This window comes from Amyelois transitella, chromosome 18 (genome assembly GCF_032362555.1).
Source record: "Amyelois transitella isolate CPQ chromosome 18, ilAmyTran1.1, whole genome shotgun sequence".
NCBI lineage: Eukaryota > Metazoa > Arthropoda > Insecta > Lepidoptera > Pyralidae > Amyelois > Amyelois transitella.
This window is the reverse complement of record NC_083521.1, coordinates 7,608,231-7,635,539: the sequence shown is the minus strand read 5'-3', so window position 1 is coordinate 7,635,539 and position 27,309 is coordinate 7,608,231. Positions and strand designations below refer to the sequence as shown.

General features: G+C 35.8%; 2 protein-coding genes across 2 annotated transcripts in view; both read right to left on the bottom strand.

Annotated features, from left to right (window-relative positions):
* Window positions 1-64: 64 nt before the first annotated feature.
* On the bottom strand, window positions 65-16,498 carry LOC106129805 (egl nine homolog 1). Its single transcript, XM_013328481.2, has 7 exons — window positions 15,557-16,498; window positions 13,183-13,302; window positions 11,105-11,185; window positions 4,609-4,748; window positions 4,060-4,176; window positions 3,006-3,067; window positions 65-2,426 (listed from the first exon to the last, which is right to left on the bottom strand). The coding sequence occupies exons 1-7, from the start codon at window positions 16,436-16,438 to the stop codon at window positions 2,395-2,397; spliced, it is 1,434 nt and encodes a 477-aa protein (XP_013183935.1). The 5' UTR covers window positions 16,439-16,498; the 3' UTR covers window positions 65-2,394.
* Window positions 16,499-18,018: 1,520 nt separating this feature from the next.
* LOC106129794 (neurogenic locus notch homolog protein 2) overlaps window positions 18,019-27,309 on the bottom strand; it is a 58,253-nt gene continuing 48,962 nt past the window's right edge. The window contains exons 12-25 of the mRNA XM_060949401.1: window positions 27,115-27,308; window positions 26,572-26,743; window positions 25,970-26,117; window positions 25,424-25,630; window positions 24,568-24,757; window positions 23,907-24,083; window positions 22,609-22,662; window positions 21,923-22,051; window positions 21,482-21,622; window positions 20,915-21,205; window positions 20,576-20,725; window positions 19,979-20,193; window positions 19,317-19,454; window positions 18,019-19,167 (exon numbers count right to left, since the gene is read on the bottom strand). Of these exons, the coding sequence (XP_060805384.1) occupies window positions 18,910-19,167; window positions 19,317-19,454; window positions 19,979-20,193; window positions 20,576-20,725; window positions 20,915-21,205; window positions 21,482-21,622; window positions 21,923-22,051; window positions 22,609-22,662; window positions 23,907-24,083; window positions 24,568-24,757; window positions 25,424-25,630; window positions 25,970-26,117; window positions 26,572-26,743; window positions 27,115-27,308 (2,464 nt within the window). The 3' untranslated portion in view covers window positions 18,019-18,909. The remainder of the gene's footprint in view (window positions 19,168-19,316; window positions 19,455-19,978; window positions 20,194-20,575; window positions 20,726-20,914; window positions 21,206-21,481; window positions 21,623-21,922; window positions 22,052-22,608; window positions 22,663-23,906; window positions 24,084-24,567; window positions 24,758-25,423; window positions 25,631-25,969; window positions 26,118-26,571; window positions 26,744-27,114; window position 27,309) is intronic.

The window sequence follows — 27,309 nt, the reverse complement described above, 5'->3', positions numbered from 1 at the left end:
AGAAAAATATAAGAAACGTAATCGAATTCTGATTTTGTAACTGGGTGAAAATGAAAAACAGAAATCTAAGAAAAAATGTAATACAATTTTGCTACAAAATAATTTAAGAAATATGGGTAGGTACAGAATAGGTTCACATTTTAGCTTAACCGAAAATCAACTTTAGATTGAGGTTCAATAAGATTTTTACAGCAAGAAAATCATAATTAACATAATAGACAATTAAAATATACTAATAATAGATGAAATATGGGTAGGTATGTATTAAATTCTGAAATATTAATTCATAATAATGTTTAGCAATGAAGTTAACTTACCGGACCTCAGTTTGTTAAAAAGAGACACCACGCAAACATAAATATTGAAACAATGCTAATTCCGATTAAAACTCTAATAGGAATATATTCTTAAATATTGTAGGTATTTGTATAAAATTCAATACTATAATTTATACACAGGATCTACAGTAAATATCTTTATTTTGTTAGTATTATACTACACTTCGTAGATTTATATTTACAGCAATCATATGACTTAATAATGAGGTACGAGTAATTTCAACCATGTAACCTAATTAATTGGTAAAAATAAAATATTGGTTCATACAAGTCGTACATAGCAATTTACATATAAATTTTAGACGGGTTAGGTAATATTTTTATTTTACGGCTTTAAAAGTGGTGGTGCTACTAATAGGTGTTGCGCACACGACGCCTATTTGGGCAAAGTTTCGCAAGTAACGTACACCGAAAGCAAAACTACTGGCTGTCTTTATGACATGATTAAGATACAGAGGCATAGTTAGTAAGGTAAAGTGGCTGAAGGTAACCTTGCCTTGTTTCCACAAAACACACATTCTGTTATTTAATTTTTATGATATTTACTATCGATTACAAATCATACACTCCTGGCATTATGTACAACTTTGATAAATACGCAATAAATATAAACAAACAATTGATATACAATCGACCTAGCTTTACTCAGTCTTACGTCATCCGTCCGCTGTTAGCTACATTCTAGTTAAGTAGGAAACTAAATATACAGCTATAGATATTATTACGTGATAATATTGGCTGTATCCATGGATGGTTGGAATGATAAGTGTAAGTCAAACACGCCATAAAGATATATAAAAAAAAAATTGTTTAAATTATTTTTTATTAGAGCAGTATTTACCAATATAAATTGCATGGTTCATGGAGTCGATTATGTTTTGATAAAACTTATTAGTTGAATAAAATAGACTCATCTACTCCCGCAGGACACTTTGGACATTCCCACGAATTTGAAAAAGGACTTCGTCTATTTGTCATTTGTCAACAGATGACGAGTTTACTGTCTTTGAATCACTTAAAGATGTAAAGTCCTGTGGGCTGAACATCCGAGGCCGAAAATAAACAGTTTGGGCTCCATTCCCAGAGTAGCGAAACCCTGGTGAAGCTATATTGTAATGGATTTAATATATTGGCAGTTTGACGCATACAATTCCGTGTTACCTCAGGTTCATTACCATTCAAGTTCACACTTCATATCCTGAACTGAAAGGAACACAGCCAATAAGATATCACAAGTGACAGCGGACATGTTCAACCAAGATTTATTTAAACTAAAGTAGCGTTGTAATATTGCCACTAAATATTGAAATTTACGCCGCAACGTTAAAGTTTTAAAATATTTATTTCAATAGATCTATTAAGGTTGATAAAATAATTACACATAATACTTTATGATTTGAAACAAAAAACTCAATCTACTTAACACTATTTACATATTTATATTTAGACTGTTATTTAGAACATATTGCTTTTTAAAGTATAATTATAATACTTCGTAGAGTTATTTGTTTTTAAACATAACCTGAAACATGTCACGCAATGACAGCTGTCATTAAGTCATCAATATAAAGATATTCAAAGCGTTTGTAATCGTCAAGTTTGAATTTAAGAATGGAAGTACAGATTTAAATTAATAAAGTGTAAGAAATATAGAAAAATAATCAAATTAATTAAAGTTTAACATAATTCAGTGAGTAATTTTCAAGAGTCAATAGTACATGTGTTGTTTAAAGTTTTTTGTGTTGTTTTGAGTACCAAAGATATACTATAATGTGACAGCTTTCCATATTAACATCAAGTCGTATTTCTGATTGCTTGCAAACCTATACGTAAGACAGCTGTCATAGAAAAATAAAATTCAAATATTATCTAAAAGTCTTTTCACACAAATTTTATAATTTTCACGATAAAGTTCATTTTAAAACACACCACACCTTAAGACACGATTGCAGAGTATCACAATAAAAGCTCTATCTCCTATAGAATAACGTCGATAATCGTCTGCCTTAAGGTCCGGTTAGCCCGCTTCGCTGCGCGGGCTGTGATTGGTCCAACATCACTTGCTGGACGAAGGTTTTGCACTTTGTTCTGGAAACGAAGAAAATATAAACGATTATTACTGGTCGTTGGAAACGAAGAAAATATATATATTTTTTCTTATTCCTTACCTACCAACGACTTTTGCCAAATAGGTTTTCACTCTCCTCTTTCTTAAAATAAAAGGTATTAAGAGTTTAGAAATGGAAGGAGGTAAAGGTTCAAATATTTAGCCTCAATTATTGAGTTTGACAAATCAAATCAATAGTTTTTGTACAATGCAGGTGAAATATAAATAGCGTTCCTTAGTCCTATGCCAACATGTTTGTTGTAAGCGCATTCTTTTAAGGTAATCTACATGCTGGTCTTGTAGCAAAAGGAAAAAGATGGTGTGTGTCAGCTTCTCTTCCCGTGATTGTATAAGTCAAGCAAGGAAAATAATTGTAAACTTGGGATTCTTCTTTTAGGTTAGGCGATGAAGGAGCACCACTATCTGAGTACCCATTTCACCTTTGAACCATCCATCTGAACGTGGTTTTTGAGTCTTTTCAAGGCTATTGGCTTTGTCTACCCTGTGTGGGATAAAGACTTAATATAAACATGTAAAATAAAAATAATAAAAATACTTACTGAAACGTCTTTGCGCCTCTTCGCGTTCGTGGGCGTCGAAATACCAGATCGTGACAGCGTACCTGAAATATTGAAAATATTTTAATTATAAATAGTTTTAATAGGCGTTGTACAAACATAATGATCATGTTTTTATTCCATATGAGGTAGACAGAGTCAACAGTCTCGAAAAGACTAAAAGGCCAAGTTCAGCTGTATGACTTAATGATGGAATTCAGATTCAAATAGTGATAGGTTATTTAGGATTAAAACACCACATCTAAAGTAACCAATGCGTTTGCCTTTTGGTAAAATAACGATTTATTATTACTTCTTAAGAGCCTTGTATGCTTTTTACAAAAAAAAATACGCTGGCAAAAGTCATAAAACTCTTCTCTCTCTAAAGAATTCTTCTTTGAGGCAATGGGCTACCCTCGCAATCCACCACTAGCTCTAATTTTCAATTCTATCTTTAATCGAGCTGATATGGGCCTCGAAGTCTTGTAAATATTGGCTCTGTCAATTCAGTAGTTATATAAAATAAATGAAAAAAAAAAAAAAAAAAAATAGTACCACTCCATCATTATCCCATGTATGTCGTAAAGGCGACTTAGGGTTAGGCTTATAAACTTAGGATTCTCCATTTAGGCGGTGGGCTAGCAACCTGTCACTATTTGAATCTCAATTCTATCATTAAGCCTAACAGCTGAACGTGGCCCATCAGTTTTTTCATGACTGTTGGCTCTGTACACCCCGCAAGGGATATAGACGTGATTATATGTATGTATGTATTATCCTACTACTATTATAAAGGCGAAAGTTTGTATGGATGTTTGTTACTCTTTCACGCAAAAACTACTGAACCGATTACCATGAAATTTGGTATGTAGGTAGCTGAAGACCCAGAATAACACATAGGCTACTTTTTATCCCAGAGTTCCCGCGGGATTGATAGGGTTTCCATGCGGACGAAGTCGCGGGCGGCCTCTAGTATTGTATAATATTTCTCGACATAATAATGTCGATAAAAATCATCTCTAGTTCCGAATGTCAGACAGGAGTCGCTTGCGCTCACCTAGTTTTATACGCCGGCTGCACTTCGTGCGGATTCCGCCTGTCCGACCAGAAGAACAGCATCCTGTCGAAGATCGGCTCGATGTCAGCTACAGTGTTCGTGCCTTCTGGGAACACCCTGAAATATGTATGTTATATGAATGGAAATGTTTTTTTTTTTTAAATTAAATATGGCGTCATTTTTCATTAGAGAATCTCTTTTAGTTTCGTTGAGTTGTATTACATTTTGTGTTTCAACACCATTTTTGACTGTTCTAAAGAATAGGTGTTCGTCGCGAACTTAGATCTTGCGAACACTACATTTTTTACAAAATTGTTAATATCTCAAAAACTACTTAACCGATTTTATTGTCCAATAAATCAAAATTCTATTGACAGATCCTATATATATGATCCTATATAAATTTCGTCAAAATCGGACCAACAACGGTTCGAAAGTTATCACGTTACAAACGAACTTACAAAAAATAATTCGGCCCAAGTTGATCGGTCCTTAATCGCTTCGCTCGCTCGATCAATTGGTAACATTATATGGCAAAAACAAACAAACCTGAGCAATCCTCCGTTTTTTTCCACATCCCAGTCTAGATTGAGGTAGTAGATGGCGGTGATGCAGCGGCCATCTTTGTTCGGGTTGTCAACGTGCTTCACGTAATGGCTGCCGGAGCCGGGGTAGCACGCCACCATGGCCTGTGGAATTACAAATGAAATTAAATATAAGGTTTAAGATCTTTATTCTCATTAAGAGTTACAAAATTCACTTCACATGAGAATATCTCTAAAAATTGTATCTAATTGACATCAATCAGGTCAAAAGTACCCGAAACCGCCGAGCTTGCATGAAGAGAGTTATGAATGTGGATGAAGCGAAGGAAATATGCAGAGATCGTGGCAAGTGGAAAGAGGTATCTCTGCCTACCCCTCCGGGAAAGAGGCGTGATTTTATGTATGTATGTATGTATTAACATCAATCTAAAGGTATGAGCGTACAGATTTTCGTATCATATTCGGTGCGGTTACCCTCACTTAAAAATATAACTATTTGTCGAGCGGTCACTACTTCGAGCGTCGAGTGGTATAATACATTGATGTAAAGCCCGACGCAACTGGAAGGGACATCGAATCTCAGTATAATTAAATTTTCAAAGTGAACAATATAGGTATGACATGAGGAGGTAACTGTAATTATATGGTGATACATATTATTGACCTGTAAGGTCTGCTGTGGTCGTTCATTATGCTCATAATTTTCTATTCGCCTCCGTTCCTCTCCTAGCTCTTTTTCTTATTTCGTAATGACTAAAGTCATCTTCATACATACCACTACATTGCTGTCATAGGTATCACTATATTACTGTAAAAGTGCATTCAAATCTATAAAAAAAAATGCAGAAGTAAAAGGACATTAGAAAAGGCAAATTAGAAAAAGCAAACGAGAGAACAGCGCACTCCTCCCATGATCTGGCTCACTATCAATTTTTTTCCGTATACATCTACAGAGGTTAAGGAATTACTTAAACACTAGCAGCTGTGACCGCGACTTCGTCTGCGTGGATAAGTTATTTTGGGCATCATTGGAGCTGTCAAGGATGAATAATTTTCCTTGATTTTTATCACATTCTCCATTATTTCTTCGCTCCTAATAGTTGGAACGTGATGTTATATAGGTAGTCTAAAGCGTTCCTCGATAAATGGTCTATTCAACACAAAAATAATTTTTCAATTCGAACCAGTAGTTCCTGAGATTAGCGCGTTCAAACAAACAAACTCTTCAGCTTTATAATATTAGTATAGATTATCACTTGGTACAACAACCACAATTAAGCTGAATAAGGTTCTCTTGTTCTTTAGATTCGAATGACAGTTAATTTGTGTTTTGTTTTCGAAATTTAAGTTTAATAAATAAGGTCGTTATTTTTTTTTATCGAATTTCATTCGGTTTTATTCAGCGGTAGGTGGCGCTTTTCGACGCCGCCGAATATAATGCTGATGCGACATATATGTATGTAGAAGTGTAAATATTAAGCACGTTTTACCGCAAAGATAATTGTTTCAAGTTTGATACAATTGAGGATATTGACATTAATCGACCGGCCTTTACCGCGTGATCTCATAATCATGACGAAAATTTTATAACAATCTGCTTAAACATACGTAATTAATAATACTTGTATACAATAGATTTGATAACATGTAGGTACAATGTAAGTGAACTTTAATTAAGTAATAATAGTTTTTATAATTAAAAAGATAAGAATATCGACTAATATTAAAATGCAAAGTAGGTAAGTTTGTTTGTTTTCTCTTCACGCGTTATCTACTGAACTGATCTTTTTGAAATTATATCCTATACCTACGGTATAGGATATAATTAAGAGTCTGAACAAAAGAATATGCAAAAACCTGTTTTATTTTATACATACATATATAATTACGTCTATATCCCTTGCGGGGTAAACTGAGTGAACAGACCTAAAAAGACTGAAACGCCACTTTTAGCTGAATTGAGATTTAAATAAACTAGTCCATCGCCTACAAGAGGATTCCTCTTCTTCTTCTTCCAACTTCCAAGTTTATACACATATCTCTTAGTCGCCTTTTACGACGTCCATGGGAAAGATATGTTCTATTCTAAAGTACCATACATTATTTTCTAGGTAGCGCCAAATTCGTGCGAGCGAAGCTACTTGTAAAAGCTAGTGAGATAATAAATACGATATTTCGTTTAAGGCAATTCAGGGTACATAAACGAAGGTACACAACAATATTATACTTTGTGAAATAAACTGAAATGATTTTTTTGTTTGATATAAATTTGCACTTTTCTAAAAGAAGTCATTTGTTTTATAAGTGCAAATTAAGGAATCTACGATAACATATTAATAACAAACTTATATGATTAATAACAATAACTTGCTCCTTTCTCTAATTGCAAATTGCTAGCCCATCGCCTACAAGAGGAATTCCAAGTTTATAAGCATATCCCTTAGTCGCCTTTCACGACATCCATTTGAAAGATATTATGCAATTCAAAATAGCTACGCTTTATCTGCGGAATAGGAGATTACGATTATTTGGTCTTTAACTAAATACTTGAATTCCTGGATCACTGAAGCGGTTATATTTTGAAAAATGCTCAAGAAATCATTGTTTACTGACATACGGTGCGTACGTGACATACTGTACAGTGTTCAAATGCTAAGTCATTTTAATTACGATGAATCATTAATGATGTTCACACATTACTGTTTATTTACCTTCTCATTTGTCGGCAAAGGACGTGAGGGGGAACTATAGTCATGTTACTGATAGCCACATAACTAAGACAATAAAGGTGTGTATACATGGGACAATTTAATTATTTTAATACGTATATACTCTTTATTTTATCGTTAGTTATTCTGGATTTCATTCTTAACCTGTAAGTTTTAAAATTTAGTATTTGCATTACACGGTTGATTTTTTTACATGCAGTGAGAATTATTTTAAATTGATAATCTTCATCGCCGACAGTCAGCTGGGACCGATAGGGTTTAGAAAAATATTAAAGCAAGACTATCGTATTTTGAGTCTAAAAATAAGTAAAACGCATGTCCGAAACATAGTGCCGGAGAGTACATCTGAAAATACAAAAAAAATAATTGAAATATCGTTTTATTGCATTGACGCAAGTAGAGTTCTTCTTATAATCTCCTGAATTTCAACTTCTAACTTTCCAACAACAAATTCCACTTCACCAAACACTTCTTGGTGAAGTACAAACTTGAAGTGATGAATGGTGGAAGATAGCCGGTGTTGAGTGTATGTAAATTCTATGTAAATAAGACACTGTGTTGTTCAATATGTTTCTAAGAGATAAAGTCCGTACTTAATCTCTAAGTGGAATCGTTTAGGGCCTTGTTGTTCTCATAATATTATTGATGAAATGAGAAAATCAACTAGAACCATTTTTTTTAAATAATTTCACATCCGTAAATATATATTTTTAATATTTATCTTATTTCTTCTATATTTACACGCGTTATCCGTTCGTATCTACATAGATACGTTTATATCCCTTGCGGGGTAGACAGAGCCAACAGTCTCGATAACACTGATGTACCACGTTTAGCTGTACAGCTTCATGATGGAATTGAGATTCAAAAAGCGGCAGGTTGCTAACCCATCGCCTACAAGAGGTATTCCAAGTTTATAAGCCTATCCCTAAGTCGCCTTTCACGACATCCATGGGAAAGATATGGAGTGGTTCTATTCTAGAGTGCCAGAAACCACACGGCACCTCACAGCGGATCTTATCTATAGTATTTAAATGTGCTTAATTGATTCTATGTATGAAGTTGAACCTTTTTTATGTATATTTTGTGGTTGAACTAGAACTGCCATATAAAATCGGTTCATTCCAGTTGATTAATTACTTAGTTAATTACTTTATCACGTTATATTTGAAGTATTTGTTTTATCAAGTGCATGTGACGATGGCCGACATATTTATTACTACCTACCTACAAATTTAATTAAAAATCTTTATTGCATTCTTTATTGCATATCATAAAGTACATCAGTTGAATTACAGTTACTGCTTATGAATAGGTACAATATTAACCCTGTTGTGCATCTCAATTTTGAAATAATCACGGTGATTCGTTAATTATTCAAATAGCGAAACGGGTTACAAACACAAAACTATTTTCTCATTAATGCACAATAGTGCAATGGAATTACGGCGTATTGGAGAATATTTTTTTATTATACGGGCGAGATTTCGTTTTGTTTATAATTTCCAGAGTGAACCCATTTCTAAATCCTTAAATTTTCTAAACTTAACAGGCGCTCTACCACGCAGCGAACAATCCATTCAATTTTTATTAAAATATGTCCGTCCGAATTTAACATTGACCTTTGCATATGCCAAGAGCTTACAGCCGACTGGAAATTTAATTTAATATGTGTAAATCCATCTCTATGTCAATTTGGCAAGAGCCACGACCAAATCTAAAGAGCTTTCTCAACGGATATTAACCGACTGAACAGAGGTCTTTGTGTTTTGGTTGAGCGTAATTTTGTAAACAGTGCAGTCGTGGGATTCGCTTGCTTCTATGAAGTTACTAATGTTTACAGCCCCCCTCCCCGCGGGCACCCCGGCCCCCTGCAGCCGTCATGCTACAAGTCACGTACGCAAAACTTCGCCGCGCGCATGCGCCAACCGCTCCATTTCGACGGTTATCGGTTATAATGCGATTTTCATTGACTGCCTGATAGCGGCCAATTGGAGAAGGTCAAGATAGTGCAAAAAAAAGTTAACTTCGACACTTCAGTCTACACTACGGTTTATAAAAAAATATAACAGTGTACCTACCGCTTACTTTTTTATCGCACTCGTAGAGTTGATGATAAAAAATGATGGTTATTCCGTCTATTAATAGAAAGAATAATATGAAAATATTATATCCTTGTACAAGGTCGAAAATATGATATGAATGTCAAGATGGTAGAATAATGGCAGCTTTGGTGCAAAAATGCACATGTGGCGTTTCGACCGATAATGATTCTATTGATGGTTGGCGGGTTTGGACAGCTGCAAACCCATAACCCACCGTGAAAAGGTCTCTTTCAAAAAACTTATTTCATTACCTGGGTAATATTCTGGGTTTAAAGTTTATATTTAAAAAAAAAAACTTATTTTTGCTCATTCACATTATCAGGAAAGAGAAAAAAATTGTATATTTGTAACGAATAAACTCAAAAATTGATTTTCACAAAATTTGACACCACAGACATAGAATAGACCATATTTATATAACAGAGTAACATAGGCTATTTTATTTCTGGAATTTCCCACAGTAGCGATGCTGTATAATCAAAATTTCCCAAATATTAAATTAAATCAGTGTCACAAGCTCCTTTTTCAAGATTACATTCAAAATGTTGTTTTGTTTTTGTATGTTTGTGGTTTTTGTATTTTATGACTGGCAGTGCGAGATGTGAACGATCCAAAAATTAAGAAACCGTAAGACTTTAAAAGGATTTTATGATTTAAAAAATTACAAACTAGTAGGAAACAATAAAATATTAAATTACGCCCGCTTTACTCAGACTCTAACCTAAGATCCTAACGGTAAGTAAGTAGGTAAATTATTTATTGTTCACTAAAGGAGTACTTCGAACAAGCTATTGTAAACAAAAAAAACCGGGGGCGCGCTGCTACCTTCCATTTGGCAATGTTAAGAAACGGATCGATAGAACATTATTGTTCGTGTCAAGGGCGAAATTGGTCTGGTCTTTATTTATTCAGAGACATACATATGTTAGTGTGAATAGGGCCTTAACATATTCGACCTTTTTAGTATGACAGATTTAATATAATTAGATTTATATTCTAAAATGATCATATTATACTCTATATATATATATATATGCATTATTCAGTTCGCTTTGATAGGTACTTGAGACATTAATTTCTGTTTACTGTTTTGCTGATGGTGAATGGTAGCATACATTCTTTTTATTTAAAAGCTTTAAGAGAGACAGACAATAAGATTCAGTCGTCAGTCATAAGCACAGAAAGAATCCATATAGGCTTCTTATTTCTGAAGTTGACAGCTTCGTTGCGGATATTGCCAACTCGTTACGGCTATGCTCCCAGCTATTATTTATTATAATTATAAATACGTTACCCGTAGTTTCGCCCGAGTGAATTTACCGCCATCTAGAAATAGCGACGAAATTAACGCCACTTGCAAAAAAGCGGAGAAATTAGCACCTCCTATAAAAACGAATTAAACGCCACCTACAAAGAGCGAAAAATTTAGCGTCACCTACAAAATAATACAGATTTTCCCGTGATGAAACCTACCCTATGCCCTTCTCCAGACATACATACCAGCACGCCTGTTTTCCATTGGGGTAAGCAGAGACTATATGAAACATACAAATAAACTCACTTTCGCATTTATACATACATACCTACATACAAAAAAATCACGCCTCTTTCCCCTTTCTTTCTTCTTCTTTCGCATTTATATTAGTTGGGATACGAGTAATCATACCTTCGTCCTCCCGTTGATCACGAAGTCTCCCATTTTGCCATTCCTGGGCATCTTGTTCGCTCGCAGCACAATATTGTCCACCTGGAATGTTTTAATTGCATTTTAATCGAGCAATGGAAATATTACGGCGATCATTAGGTAGATAGCGGAAATGTACCTTAATTTAATGTAGTAGTGGAAATTTACATCAAACAAATAAATAAATACTCCATAAATATATATATAAATATAATCGCAATCCGCAGGAGCTAAATAGCTCATCCCTGGGCTACTAATTCCGAGAAAAAAAGTACTTATTATGTTATGTAAGGTTTTATTCTAAGCGTGTACAGAGTTTGTCAAAATCCGTCCTTGCAGCTGCACGTGACCAGTCAGTCTTTCAAGCTCTGTCTACCCGGCAAGGAATATAGACACGATTATATAAATGAATGAAATTTTGCTTGATAGAGTAACATACATACATAAATTTCCCTACTATGGGACAAATCAATGACACTAGTGGGTAGTCGTCCCACAGGCGGAAAGAGCCGAGCCCGGTAACAGTTAATAGGTAAGTTAAAGGCACAGATACAATAAAATAATAAAAAGGCGCCACATGGTATATCGTTTATCTTTCGCTATCAACAATAACAGATAAACTTATCACTTATCTTGAAATTTCGCGTGCCAATGTGCTTGGTTGGAATTTATACGCCGAGTTGTGATAAGAATTGGTGAAAATATTGTGTTTACAAGCTTTTATTCACTTCATCTGTCACGGCCTGTCTTTTGCGTCTCTGTTATAAATATTAATTTCTTAGGTACCTATACTATAATTTCTAAATATCTCAAGTTGATATTACCTATCCAATTGAACTAAAATTGGATATACATACCTATAATTTTTATAGTCCTATAAGACGTGTAGGTTAGATGCCAATGCAATGTCATGTTGTTTAAAAAAACACAAGTTGTTTATTGTGATAAGTAGAATAAACAGTATGGAACACGTGATTTGTGGCGTGGTGAGTGCGTCTTTACAATAAAAATTATTATTCTTTAAATTCTTTATTCAATTTTACGGTTTATGGTGTTCTATTTGCAAATGACATCTAACGAACTCCTAGCTGGGAAACTATAATCGTCTTCCTCTTGGTTGCTTTCTTACTATTTAAGAGGGAAGCCAGGGGAGTGCAAATGACCACGATCCTGGATTGAATAAGTCAGTTTTTATACTCTTGCCTGATCTCTGCAACCTTTGCAGGGTAATTTTACCCATATTCGATTATGGCTACTCATCCAGTTGCCCCCATACGGAGGTTTTTTCACGATTTTCTGATTTTCCCTCACCGTAACAGCACGCAGTCGGTATACCGTATGCTGAGAGATCTTTATTAAACAAGAAAGATATACTTACATCATAAATTGTAATTTCTGCTAAAACACAAACAAACATACGTGCGTTTGTTGTTTGCATATTAAATGTCGTGCATCTTGTGCAAGGTTATGCTGGCTGATGTCTATATACCGCATTGTACATTGTTTATTTCTAAATGGATAATTACTTTTAAAATCAAACAATACACAGTTGCTACGTTTTATTGGATTCTTTAAAAATACAATGATTGTTGACGATTTGACGATGAAACGGCTCTTCGTGCCGAGAATCGGGAGGTGGTTCAAAGTTTAAGAAAACTGTAGTCTATTTTCCATTTGGCGTAAGTCCAAACTGTCCAAATGGATATTTCTTTTACTTATTTTATAATTTTTCACAGAATAGTGTAAACCACATTTTATGTTTTAGACGGAAAAGTACGACACTATTAAATACACAAGCCATATGTATATATTGATTCTAGAATACTGAAGCCATTTTTTGGTCAATACAGGAAAAATATTTATTACTCTACTAATAAATAATTACAGTATGATATTATCTTGGTGGATATTATTCCCTGCCTCTAACGACAACCATTGGAGAAAGATGCGAGTGGTCAATTCTAAACCGTTATGAACCAAATACCACAAGATATGGTCATATTCTTAAGTGCTTTTAACCGCATTGTACAAAAACGCAGAAAAATATTCGTAAAATTTACCTGGGTAATTAGATATTTGATGTTGGGACAGTGGGGCTCCGTGCCATCGATCCACGTGGTCTGGTCGCTACGGACCGTCTGCGCGTCCGTGCTGCCAGGGTTGGAGACCACTTTGCCAGCCTGCAGAGGATATGAACCACAAATAAACATCTATAGTAACAACTATATCCCTTTTGGGGTAGACAGAGCCGACAGTTTCGATAAGAAACTTAGGGGACCCATCTCTTTATCGCAACTGAAAACATTTAAAAATGGTTTTTGTTCAAACTTTGTTCGATTATACATACATACATACAAGCACGTCTGTATCCCTTGAAGGGTAGACAGAGCCAACAGTCTAAGAAGAATCCTAATTTTATAGGCCAATCCCTTAGTCGCCTTTTACGACATCTTTTGCACGTTTCCTGTTGCTGGTGGGACCATGGATTTGTTACCAACTGTATATTTTTTATTCTATTCATCCAATCAGTTACCTATTTAAAACGAGATTGGGTCTCTTCACTTATTTCTGGCTGTCTTAATTTGTCAAATATCATATTTCTGTATGGAAAATAAACCATGTGGTTCCTGGCACCAATATAAAAAAGAATAGGACCACTCTATCTCTTTCCCATGGATGTCGTAAAAGGCGACTAAGGGATAGGCTTACAAACTTGGGATTCTTTTTAGGCGATGGACTAGCAACCTATCACTATTTGAATCTCAATTCTATCATGAAGCCAAAGAGCTGAATGTGGCCATTCAGTCTTTTCAAGTCTGATGGCTCTGTCTACCCCCCAAGGGATATAGACGTGACCATATGTATGTATGTAAATTAAAAATCCTTACATTGGTCTCAGCTATGCGTTGATATGATTCCGTTGGACAGTGTCATGCCAATAGGTATCACAAGAGTTGAACAAATATGTCATAACATTATGAAATGTGAAACCAATTCTATGAAAATTAGCCTAGTTGTGTTGTGATATCTTGTTTAAATGTGAAGTCACTGTTTTCAATTTAGTTACATATTATATCCATATAAATATTACACCTGTATTTTCGGAAGGTGCTCATTTTTTGTTACATTAGATTGTTTTTATGACAAGGAAATTTCTAGGAAATGTTGTATTGTTGTAATAAACATACATACATATTACCATGTCTATATCCCTTGCAGGGTAGAGAGAGAAAATAGTCTTTAAAAAAAACAAAAGGCTATGTTCAGTTTCATAATGGAATTAAGATTCAAATAGCGACCAATTTCTAACCCATCGCCTACAAGAAGAATCCCAAGTTTATTAGCCTATCCCCTAAGCGCCTTTTACGACATCCAGGTGTTTGCGATGGTGAGATGTAATAAAATAAATATATACACATATAAAAAGCAAAAGATGTAGATGAAGAATGAACAAACACTTCTTCAAGCTATGTAAATAATTTAAATACTTAGGTACTATGTAAATAAACACCAAAGTCAGTTTCATGTTTACAAATAAGTTTTGTATATGCACTATCTGAATAATAATGTATCAAAAGTGATAACATATCAGCAAGCCAGGATTTTTTTTATCAAAACTGTGCAATTACGATAAAATAATAAATATAAATTCATAAATAGATACTTTACTTATTATGCAGAACATATTAGATTCACACCCAGACATTGGTTGTAAACAATAAAATGACTTTAAGAAGATACCTATGTGTGTAATTAATTTTAAGCAGCCTTAGATAGTATAGATAGAGTCGAGTGAGAGAAAATATATATATACACCTTTGTCCAGCAGTGAGACATGATTTGTAAATAAAACAGTTTCACTTGTAAAATCTTAAAAAGAGATGACTAGATCCAACGATTAAGGCTTTGCTGAAATTTAAAAATGTTGTAAGTAATATGTATACCTAAATGCATACTAAATCTTTTAGATAATGAATAATGTTCTTAGGTAAATTATAAGTGATGTTAGTACTTGCAATAAGTTTATGAGTTATTGTTTCGACAAACTCTACAAACTTATCATTGATGGTTTGTCAAACAATGGCCAATTATTATAGTAGTGAATATCAAGAATATTTGAAATTTTTATCATACTGCTTTAATAAATGTGAGGATCAACACTAATTTGAATGATACAAGAACATATAAAGTCAAGACTTCCCAACAATTTTTTATGTTTGCATTTGGAACATTTTTAAAGTTTGGATCATTCATCTACTCAATTTAAAAATCTTTGATTTTGCATTTCTTCTTAAAATAATACAAAAACATGAAGAACCTATTTTGATTGTCAATAAATCCACATAGCTTTGCAAGTATCTTTTCTCACTCAGTTCAAATCAGTCATTGACAGAAAAAATAAATAATTTCATATGTCATACTGTTATTACTCACTTCAAATATTCCTGATTTGTGCATACGTTTCACTTCTTCTAACACCATCAGTCCTCGTTCCCGGCCAAGGAAATTTTTCAACAAACATACACCGTATTGGGTCATATCTCTAATCACAGTCTGACACACTGCATACCATGGATCACTAGGATCAACATCAATACTATTTTGTACACTACTGTTTCTAACGGACCCCTCAGGATAATCCTTGACTCTCCGACTGTGCTCTGCCCCATATGTAGGCATCATAGGCACAGTTACTTCAGTTCTATTCACCATTTTCAACACAATAGATGAACTAGAGTTAAAGTCTACTGTATTCAATTGCTGGGCCGATTCGTTCAGGATCTCTTGCTCAGAAGATCCCTCATAAGTTATGGCACTTCCTTTAGTTAAATCCTTATTTGTATACACTACACTAGAAATAACGCTACTTTCGTTGCGATCAGGCAGCTCGGACGTGCCACTTTCACTTTTATTAATGTTGCTGGTGGATATTTGCGACTTATGTTTACTAACACTCGCTACGCCACTTTCTTTACCCTCTTCTATTATAATATTTTTCACAGATTTTTTTAAACATAATGGACGCGTACTACCCTCTTTTTCTCTCGAGATTTCTTTTTTTGCACCAGCCTCTTTTGTATCTGAAGAATCTGTTTCTCCAACATTCACCCGGGAATCTGTATGTCGCTCTTCTAGTTTGTCTTCGTTTTTGGGGCCTTTTTCAGGTAACTTTGATCCACATTCACTTTTGTGTCTCTTCCAATCTTGGCGTTGGTGCTCAGTACTACAATAATATACATTGAGGCAGCGACTACATCTTCTTTGCGTTTCCTCTTTGCAAACAGCGCAACAATCTAGTACGCCTTCTTGATTCATTCTGTCTGAAAATAAAATAAATTTTTAACGTAAGGGCCGGCCCCCGTGCGCTTGTCGCTCGTTGACAGACGCTGTCAAAAGAGCCTGTCAAGCACGTCACTGTCAAACCAATAATTTATACTTTTTTATTCTTATCTTGATTGATGGCTTTAGATACAATTTCTTTCAGGCTCAATTGTGCAACTATCCCCTCTTCATACAGCCAGATTATATGGGTAGTGTAGTACAGGTATTAGCTACTTACCCAAGCTATCTATAATATTAATGACATAGTTGGTACAAAAATAGTTATTTCGACTCTCGATGACTATATTTTACGGGACAGCAATTTCAGAAAAGCTTAAGTAGAACTTTTTTACATTAGGTAGATATTCTTGATTATGTTGGCAGTTATTTAATATTGAATAGGACTTAAGACTTTTAAGAATATACTATAGGAGAACCCCATACTTTTCCCATGGATGTCATAAAAGGCGACTAAGGGATGGTTAAAAAACTTCGTATTCTTTTTGTAGACGATTCAGCTGAACGAGGCGTTTTAGCTTTTCGAGGCTCTGTCTATCCCGCATGGGATATAGACGTGATTATACTTAAGTATGTATGTATGTAATTTGTCATGGTAACCATAAAGTACCGAAGAAGGTACTAAGGTCCCAGATAAGTACATAAGATATTTATTACAAGATAAGATTATGTAAATATTTCAAATGATTTTCTTCTCAGAATAACAGCGTCTACTCTTGAACATAATATGTCTTGCTTATTCAGGACTCTTCCATGCCTTTCCAATTCAATCTAGAAGCGGCAGTAAAGGGGCTTATTCACGAACATTGATAGTAAATACAGGGTGACATTTAAAACAACCCATGCTTCTGAGCTGTTTGGGCCTATTTTTATTTAAATTAAACTTCATCATTTTCACATTTAAAAAACCTTCAAAAACTACGTCACACGCTTTATTAAAGACCAATACTACAAAAAGAAATTAAAACTAAACATATAAATAAATGTCTGAAAAATAAAATATTTTTCTAGTATCAAGATCAAGTAAAGTACAGAGTTGTCGAGATCACTCAGCCTAATGAAATGTGTCGTTGACCTCTGAATCTTACGCGTTGCTTTTCCGCCGGCCGGGGTGATATGACGTATTTAGGATCGTGGATTTTGATACTTTTATTTTTTTCGTACTTTCTGAAATATGAACCGATATTTTTCTTTTAACGTTTTTAAATATCCTTTAGATGAGTACACTTAACAGTTAAATTTATGCAGTTGAATTATAAGTCACCATGTATATTTTTCTCTTTCTTTCTTTGAGGTAATGCGAAGTGGGGGGCAAAGATAAGACATAGGATTAATTATTTTTAATTTTTCCTCGCCAAACGTGAATAAGTAGGAAGGTTGGCTTTGAAGTTTATTTAAAGTCATCCTTCCATCCAGATGATGATGCATATAAACAGCTTAATTTTTATTCTCTCACACAGTATTTATTGTGTGAGTGAGATGTAAATAAAACATTGTAAAATATAAATTTATATATTTATTTAATTACACAAGGTAAGTAATATACATAATATTATTATCCAAAAAAACTATCTTGGAGCGTTCACAAAAGAGAACTGGGAAGATTTTTACATTTTTGATGTTAAAGAATTTTTACACTATGAATGTATTACATTATAAAATTTTTAATATTGATGAAAAAGTACAATGGATAATTATAAATAATTATTTACAAATATATCTTAAAACAAAAACAATCAAATTGTGATGATGATAATGATCGATGGAGATGATGTAGATGATCTGATGAAGATCATGAATGAGTAAGACTAGATTAGTTCTACGTTGAGTCAAGTTTTTGTTGCGTACTTAGATATTTAAAATGAATAAGTACTTATGTATTGCAATAAAGTATGATTTAGATCAAAACTCAACGAGAGGAACTAAAGAACGTGGTGGATCACATATCACTAATCCACACTTCCACATCAGCAGGCGTTCTTAAGAATATCTTATACTTGATAAAAATTAACTTAACACAATAATCATCCAACGTCGAGACGACGGCTTGTCGTCTACTTGGCATTGAAGGAAATAATAAATCAAATCTAAATGCTGAAAATCGTCAGTAAAAAACAAAATATGACCGAAACAAAAAATAAATGATGTTAGGTACAAGGGCGGACTTATCACTTAGGTAATCTATTTCAGACAACCTTAGAAAATCCTTAAAAGAAATTTCACGGTCTTCAGCACTTAGTTTAATACTTAACACGGTAAGACCCCATCACCCTTAACAACGGCCAAACAAATTGTGTAGCTGAGCTACCAGGTTTGGCCTGATATAGGGTATCTACATCTACGTTACTCAAAATCTAGGCAATTTGGACCCTAATTTCTTTAGTACCTGTACTAAGATTACATAGGAAAGGACACGGGAAGTAACGTAAATGGGGTTTATTGTGGTATTATACTCTAGTGTGATCGTCGTCAGTCGTTTGCGGTAAAGAAGGTGGCGCGTGGAGTACTTTCGCTAGTTCTGCCTTCTCGTCAGCAGAGAGAACGTAGACTGGTGGCGTGGCTGGGAGGAATCTCTCGGCTTTTTGAGGTTCTCTTTGGAGTCTTGCTCGGTAAAGCATGACAAGGACACATAACACACTGATGATAAACGCCGACGTGGCTGCGAGTACTATCAACGCTGTGTGATATGACGTTGCTGCAGATACCTGAAAAAATATTGTTATATTTTAAACACAAAGTTAAAATTTAAATGGTCATATAAAATCTACTATCAGTTAATTAAACATCTATAGAATTGCAATAATCATTATTGTTTAATTTTGTTGTTATCGTACAGTTTCAGGTGTAAACCAACCGTAGATTCGCTTAGTATTTCTCTCTGCTGCAACGCTGGTGGCGGCGCCGCTGCTAATCTATATTCGCTGCGGATCATGTCCGCCCCCAATACACCCGGCTCGCCTGTTTTCATACCAGCTAACTTTTCTTGTTTTACCTGTTGAAGAGTATTCACTAATTCATCATCCAAGTAAATTATGTATTACATACCTTGATATATCTGATGTATTTGGAAACATTTTCTAAATTTCTTTATAGATTTATCCAAAAATAAATGTTCTGCACCTATAAGGCTCAATTAATAATTCCGACAGAACTTTCAGTTTATGCTGAAATAATTAAATTCGGAATAAGTATGATAGAATTCTTCAGTTAAGTCTACATACATACATACATAAAATCACGCCTCTTTCCCGGAGGGGTAGGCAGAGACTACCTCTTTCCACTTGCCACGATCTCTGCATACTTCTTTCGCTTCGTCCACATTCATAACTCTCTTCATACAAGCTCGGCGGTTTCGGGTACTTTTGACCTGACCCTTTACCAGGACGTCCAGTTAAGTCTAATGGGAGTTTATTGATTCAGAAGCTGAATCTTTCTTTTGCAAACTTGGACGGAACTGAGAAAAAAATAATTAAACTTTACATGTATTGGTCATCCTAAAGAAATGATCTGTCTTACCAAGTTCTCAATATGGTAGACCACATCAACAGATCTGGGTCCTTGCAGCAGTGCTCTAAGTCTGACTGTGCTCTTCTCTTTCAGCACGGAGACCGGCACCCGAGCCCCGAGAGCCGCCAGGCGAGTCGCTAGGAATGTTCGTGCGTTTTCTGCTGCTGTGCTTTCCGCTCCGACCAGTTCTAGTTCGAGAATAGCCGAATCTATTTGGGTTTGTTCTGTAAAGAATAAACCAAAGATTTTTATTCCGGTGTGGATTTTCTCTTGAAATGATTTCACATTTTTTTTGCTTCAACTACTCTTATTACTTTTTATAGGCTCTCATCGTTGTCTAGTCGCGTTTATGACCAGCAAACTATTATTATTTTGGCACTTAAGGGCATTATGGAAAGAGAGATACAAAGTGTGAAACAAAGAGTGCTCAAAAGTAAAGGGTACAGGGCTAAATACTCGAGGTATGGCACTGCAATAGTCTCTCAGTGATGTGATTTACTCCCAGGAAAATTAAAAAATGTGACATACGACTAGGGTTTGTTACATGAAAGTCCTTAAATGGTGACAAACTACTACCAGGCTCTTTACAATTCCTGCTATATTTACCGCAAGGGTCTCTCTCGGGGAAGTCTGGAACAACGGCGTGGTGCGTTCGTCTTTGCCCAGCCGCGTCCACACACCAGCAGCGGCCGCGTGCGCACTGACGCGGTGCAAACGATCCGTCGGGAAGACAACGTGGGGTGCGACCTTCCAATCCTGAATACAAAAGAATTAAAATAATTTAAGGAATTGCACCTAAAATTGTTCAAATTAGATTTTTATCCACTGTTAGGCTATTTCAGTTTACACAATGACTGCTTTCATCGATTAAAGTCTATCACCTTTTTTAAGCGTCTTTTATTTGTGGTAAAGCGAACTCCAAAAAAAAAAAACTAATTCCCTTACCGTTTTCGCTTTCCTCCAACATCAACTGACATTTAGTTTTGAACATGATCACGTCTGATATAACTTCCAATGGTCTGTCTTGCGTCCTTGCTACATTCGACTTTGGTTCAACGGTCTCTGACAATACAGTAGCTATTTCCTCAGTACTTCTATCTTCCTTTTTCATATCCTCGCTCTTTTCGTTTTCTATTTCCTGTACACCTTGTTCTGAAGGTTCAGCTTCTTCAAGATCTTCTTCATCGAAATCATCCTCTTGGAACCTTGTCATCTGAACTATTAATTCTTCTAGCACTGAAAGAAAAATGTTTTGTCTTCTAATAAAGGTGTTACCTAAATGAAGGTATCTATATCTACTTAGTATAATAATTTAGGTTTTACTCGGTATGCTTAGTCGATTGTTTCGTACTAATTTTTCTGTGTATGATTGGTCTCGGTTAAATTAATTTACTTACTTCATAAAATTCTGGTAGCCTGCAGTTTGAAACATATTACAACAGAACAGAACGTCTTTTTTTTTGCTTGTTTGCGCTCAGTATTGTTCTAACATTACTTTTAAAGATTACTTACCTTCAGCAGCTCTTGCTCTTTGGTAAATAGGATCTCTTTGCACCCACTTGCGCGCCTGTCTGAAGTTACAAGTCGGTTTGGCTCCTCGCACCATCGACCCTTTCTGAGACTCTCCATGGGCGCTCACACACCAGCAAACATCTGAAAGAATTTTGGTATTTATATCACTGAAAACTCTATAACTTATTATTTATAACTGTGTTGGCGATAGCATTTAGCAAAAATTTCAATACCTATTATGTGTTATTCAAAGTTCATTCTACTACTGCGGTTGGGTATTATTTAACTTTCCTTAAAGTTTATCTATCTAGACGATTTCGTCAACTGTGTCTTTTTACCTGTGCTTAACTTTTCGTGTAACCGAATGTATATTGAGCAATTTCTTTTTAATAGTTTCATTTTTTATTTTGTAGATGTTCAAAGTAACTAATAAAAACTTACCAATATCCAGCATGCATTGCACTGGTTCCCACAGCCCATTGGCGTCGCATTTCGGTATGAACGAAACCTGCCCGTACTTCTTTGCTTTCGCCTCATTCCTTTCACGAAGCCTTTCACATGGACTCAATACTGAAATTATATTACGTTTTAAATTAGTTTATTGGTATAATATAAGTAGTTTATTAGTTTAACTTTGTTTACTTAGTCTGTTATCTGGTATAAATAACAACATACTAGGCAATTTGTTTCATTATTTAGAACTTGATAAAAAATACATGTTTTTAAAAATAAATATGTATGTAAGAAAAGTACAGAGAAAACAACGGATTTACTTTTCTTAGTGGTGAATTTCATACCTGTGCAAAACCTACGGTAAGTATTTACGACATGTGAGAATTAAGCGATAGACGCAAGATATAGAAAAAGCGCATGCAGTTTTCAAATCTCTTCTCTGCATTATTTGCAATTATTTCAAAGTTGGTGCTTTTTTATTACTAATTTGTAATGGTTAACAAAACATATTTAATACCCATATGTATTTGCATTAGTTGTAGATTTAATCACATACGTAAGTGCTGTTCGTGCAAAAAGCCAAGTAAGTACAAGTTGTGGTGTTATCATAAGGCATTTAATTATTAGTTATTCCCCAGAACGGAATAATCAAATTGTACTAAAAAATGACATGCCTTCTGCGGTAGGCGAACTCTGCTGTTTGGCGTTTTTGGTGCTCGCACTCTCCACTGTTTCAAGATAATTAAGTTAAAAAGAATAATATGTACCTACAGACAGTGTATCAAGTGGAACGTAAGAAGGTGAAGAACTATAACAATCAAAGTATGTAACATCAAGAAATAAAAGAAGAAAATTAAGATATTAGATTTTAATGTCTGGTTGTTAGAAATAAAAAAGAAATTATTATTATACATACAAGAAGATCTAATCTATCTACTTATTCATTAAACATCATAAGATCAATCACCATCAACTGCAAAGAATTAAAAGCTAATAAAAGAAAATTAAAGAACTATGCTAAACATATATTAAAATAAAAATTGCAATCATGAATTATGGAGAAATGGACTAGTCCAAAATTATTGACAGTGGATATTTGAGTGTCAGAAAATGCTATGCAACAAGTCCAGGTCGGCCAGAGGGCCTACCCCTGCTGTATTCGGACTATTCAAAACTTACGTTTAAACTGTCTCAATCACTCACTGTATCGATCGCATTTGTTTCTCTTGAAGACTCATCGGTTTGTGTACAGCCTTGAGCTGTCTTTATACACTGCTCTTTAAGTTCTAAGAAGATTGATCTATACCATAAGGATAAAATACCTGAACCGTATTTGTTCCGCTTGTGGTTAAAGGAACATCGGGTTGTATTCAGTCTTCATAGGCTCTATCATCTTTACTTTTGAAGGAAATTCATTCTCCCATAAAGGCTAGTAATATTAGGCTTAAATTAAATTAAATTACCAGGGCAGACAGCGTTGACAGCAAGCCTTGGGTTTCGCTTTCATTGAAGACTTATTCTTTGCTTTCGAAATTTGATGGGTATTATGCAATAAAAGATACATTTAATAGGTCACTTACCAGGACAACCAGCGTTACACTCCTTGAAGATGTAGTGGTTTCCGGAACAGCCGTATTATCTAAACTGGTCGAATTTGTTCCGCTTGTGGTTATAGGCCCAGCAGATTATAATCAGTCGGGAATCGCCTTCATAGACGTCTACGTCCTTACTTTGGAAAAGTTTAGTTCAGAAGGTTACATACCAGGGCAAGCAGCGTTACACTCCTCCTTTGTCTTAAAGTTGTTGTGGTTCCCGGAACAGCCGTAGTATCTGAACTGCTCGCATTTGTTTCGCTTGTGGTTAAAGGCCCAGCGGGTTGTGTTCAGTCGGGGATTGCCTTCGCAGACGCCCTTGTCTTTGCTTTCCAAACTTGGTGAATTGCTATGAAAGTTTAATTTAATAGATCACTTACCAGGGCAAGCAGCGTTACACTCCTCCTTTGTCTTAAAGTTGTTGTGGTTCCCGGAACAGCCGTAGTATCTGAACCGCTCGCATTTGTTTCGCTTGTGGTTAAAGGCCCAGCGGGTTGTGTTCAGTCGGGGATTGCCTTCGCAGACGCCCTCGTCTTTGCTTTCGAAGCATACTGTGTCTGGATGAAGAAGATTTATTAATGTTGAAATTATAACCTTTTCATTTGTGCACGGTTTTGAGATTTTTTTTATATAACCTAGTTTATTTCTAGTCGAACACTCTTGTCAGAGTGGTCGTGGTTGCGCAGATGAGGTACACGGAGAGGTGTTCGGCGGGTCGTAATGTTTCCCGAGGATTGTTCTCTCAGTGATGTGCTTCCATTTCTGGCCTAGTTTATTGAACATTAAATGAAGTAATGAAGATTATGAAACGCAAAGGTCAGAAAACAGGTTGCCCTATGTAAAAACCAAAATCCTCGGCGAAAACAATAAGGTTATGACGCAACACCTTTAACGATGCACTCAAGTAATGAAGAATATGTATGCCATCAGACCATTCCTCCATCAGTCCCTCCTTGCATTTTAATGCACAACTGAAAACATGACCAGATTCAGAAATAACAAAGTAACCATCTAACATATACAGTATATATTGTTACATACGTGGCTTCGGGCAGCAAACTGAAGGTCTAGAATCATGTGGGGCGTAAGTACAGGCGTGTGTCGAGGGGCAGTCGGCGGTGTTAGGGCCGCAGAGCAAGGGAGCGGAGCCGTCGGGGGCGAGCAAGGGAGACGCGGCGCCCGGGCAGCGCGGCGCCGGCCGGCAGCGGGCCAGCGGCAGGCACGGGGAGCCCTGGGGACGACACGGTTTGATTACAGCACGAACATTTCCAATGTGTCTCATGATACTTCACATACAAAACATATATTCACGTCTTTATCCTTTATGAGATAGACATAGACCTTAGTCTCCTTTTACGACATCCATGGGAAAGAGATAGAGTGTAAAGTGCCTTGAACCGCACGGCACATTGAAAACACATTGGTTAACATAATAAAATGAGGGTTATCGAGTTTGTTCATGACTAATCAACGAAAAAAGCATACATAAATGCCCAAAGCTTCTTTGACCTAACTCTGTTTCCGTATATTTGAAGTTCACACGAGAGTTCATTTTGAATAAAGGTATCTATATATACTTATAACAATACAGTATTTTGTTTTAGTGCCTTGTTTCCACATTTTTTGTTTGGCATAACCTAAAATTTTAGCACAATTTTTTTTCTGTAATATTTTAGTTTCTACGGTATAAGCTCCTGTATGTGAGAATTGAGGGTTTGGCTTTTAAACCCATAACTCGCTTATTTGATTTTCACAAAATCTGTTTCCAACATACACAATCGTCTTTGCAGTTTTTTTAAATCCTCAACACATTTTCGAACAATTACATACAGCACATACGTTCAGCTGTATGGCTTAATTAATGATGGAATTGGTTGTAGGTAGACAGAAATTTTACCTCACATTCCAATGGTACCAGTTCGCAAGTCTCTCCGGTCCTACATTTGGCTTCAGCACACAGATCTCTGCATTCACAAGTGGGACACCCCTTGTTATCTAACGCTTGTCCATGGGGACATAGCACCTCTTCTTTGCACCCGGGGTCAGGACATTTGTTTGCGTTTTCACAATCTGGAGTGGAATTCACTGCTCTTGTTCCGGGAATCTGAAAAGAGTCTGGTAGATTAGACACATCTTAATAGATTTATAACGGAAAATAATGAAGTAGCCTGTTGAACTGAGCCATTATAGTCGGGAGACGTGGTGGTTTTGTTACAAGTGAGTCACTGGTGAGATGATTTGACGACATTCCAATTCTTCGTATGACTCGTCAGAAAATCAAGTCTCTAAGATGGCTCTGTTCCGGGAATAGTTTGGCAAAAATAAATTTTAACAGAACTCGAACAGTTCTCAATTAAAATGGTGATAATGATGACTTTGAGTCATAAAGTTATTAAGTTGCAGTTAACTTAGTTCACACGCTGATTAGAATAGCCGATCATACCTCATTGCCAGATATGTCGACGCACCAGCACGTATTATTGGCAGTTCTGCACTGGACGTGTTCGTAAGACCCGTCGTCTTTGCAAGCTGGCACCCACATCCTTGAAGCCGGGCTGCCATTTTCTGAGGCTATGTGGAGAGCTAATGCTCTGGAAAGGAAAGAGAAGATACATATCAAGTATGGTCTTTCGAAGAGGTGATCAATCATGATGATTGTAAGGTTTCTGATTTATATAAGGGGGACTCCATTCATTCTATAATGTAAAAGCGACTAAAGGCAAAGTTTAGTAAAATATTAGGTTTAGACAGTGTAGCCGCAAAACGAGAACTCATCAGTATATTAAGTATTTTTGAAGCCTTTTTTTCGCAGTCGATGTAATGGAGGAATACACTATAAGACAGAGAAATGGCTAGATAGTAACCTGCTCTGCTGACAAGCAGACTGGTATAAAGGCTCGATCAAGTCGTTCCGCAACCGGTAGCACAGCAGCACTCAGCCAGCATCGTCACGACTTGAGACCTCTCCAGTATATGAAGTATCTTCGCAGCCGATTCAATGAGAAATGCACCATAAGAGAGAGAGAGAGATGTCTAGATAGCTACCTGCTCTGCTGACAAGCAGACTGGTGTAAAGGCTCGGTACAAGTGGTTCCGCAGCCGGTGGCACAGCAGCGCTCCGTGGGGCCGCAGTCGGCGTCACCGCGACATGAGAACTCGCAAGTTCCATGCGTGAAGGGCACTAGGTATGGGCATTGCCCGCGCTTTTTGGGTAGACCTGAAATTAACATTCAACTTCTAATTCATTCATCAAATTAAAGGTTAGTATCGTGTAGGGAATTGTTATTAGCTTGGGTGTAAAAAGTTGTGGAGTTCTTTGGATTCTCAATCTCTTTCTGCCATAACCCTTCAGGGTACCTTTCAATGGAAATATGAAAAGAAATATTCTTATACAAGCGACGAACGATTTTATTCAACAAACAGTGTCATTATGATCTAAGAGGTCATAAATCTGAAGATTAAGTTTCCATTATCATTAAATTTATTCCCAGAAGTCTAGAGTTGTGATTTTTTTTACCGATGAAAACCGAGACTGTTTTCTGTGTCTACTCCGTAAGAGAAATATATGATCAATTTTTGTTAACTTACAAGCAGGAACAGGCGGGCAGTAGTCAGCATCACAGGCCACTTCCACTACAGTACAGGCGCGGTCAGCTGGGCAAGTGACAGTGGAACAAGGGTCTCTGCAACGGCACTTCGGACAACGATCGGGCCCGAGTTCGAATCCGTAGTCGCAGCCCATGCGGCATGTCAACTCTAAGCATTGATGTTCTTCGCGGACTC

What these genes read in the sequence shown, in the direction of transcription:
- LOC106129805 (XM_013328481.2), bottom strand. Translation starts at nt 16,438, where the DNA reads ATGAATCAAGAAGGCGTACTAGATTGTTGCGCTGTTTGCAAAGAGGAA. An exon ending in TCAAATATCTAATTACCCAG is followed by an intron (nt 11,186 to 13,182) that starts GTAAATTTTACG and finishes AAAACATTCCAG; the next exon opens with GTGGACAATATTGTGCTGCG. An exon ending in TGATCAACGGGAGGACGAAG is followed by an intron (nt 4,749 to 11,104) that starts GTATGATTACTC and finishes GTAATTCCACAG; the next exon opens with GCCATGGTGGCGTGCTACCC.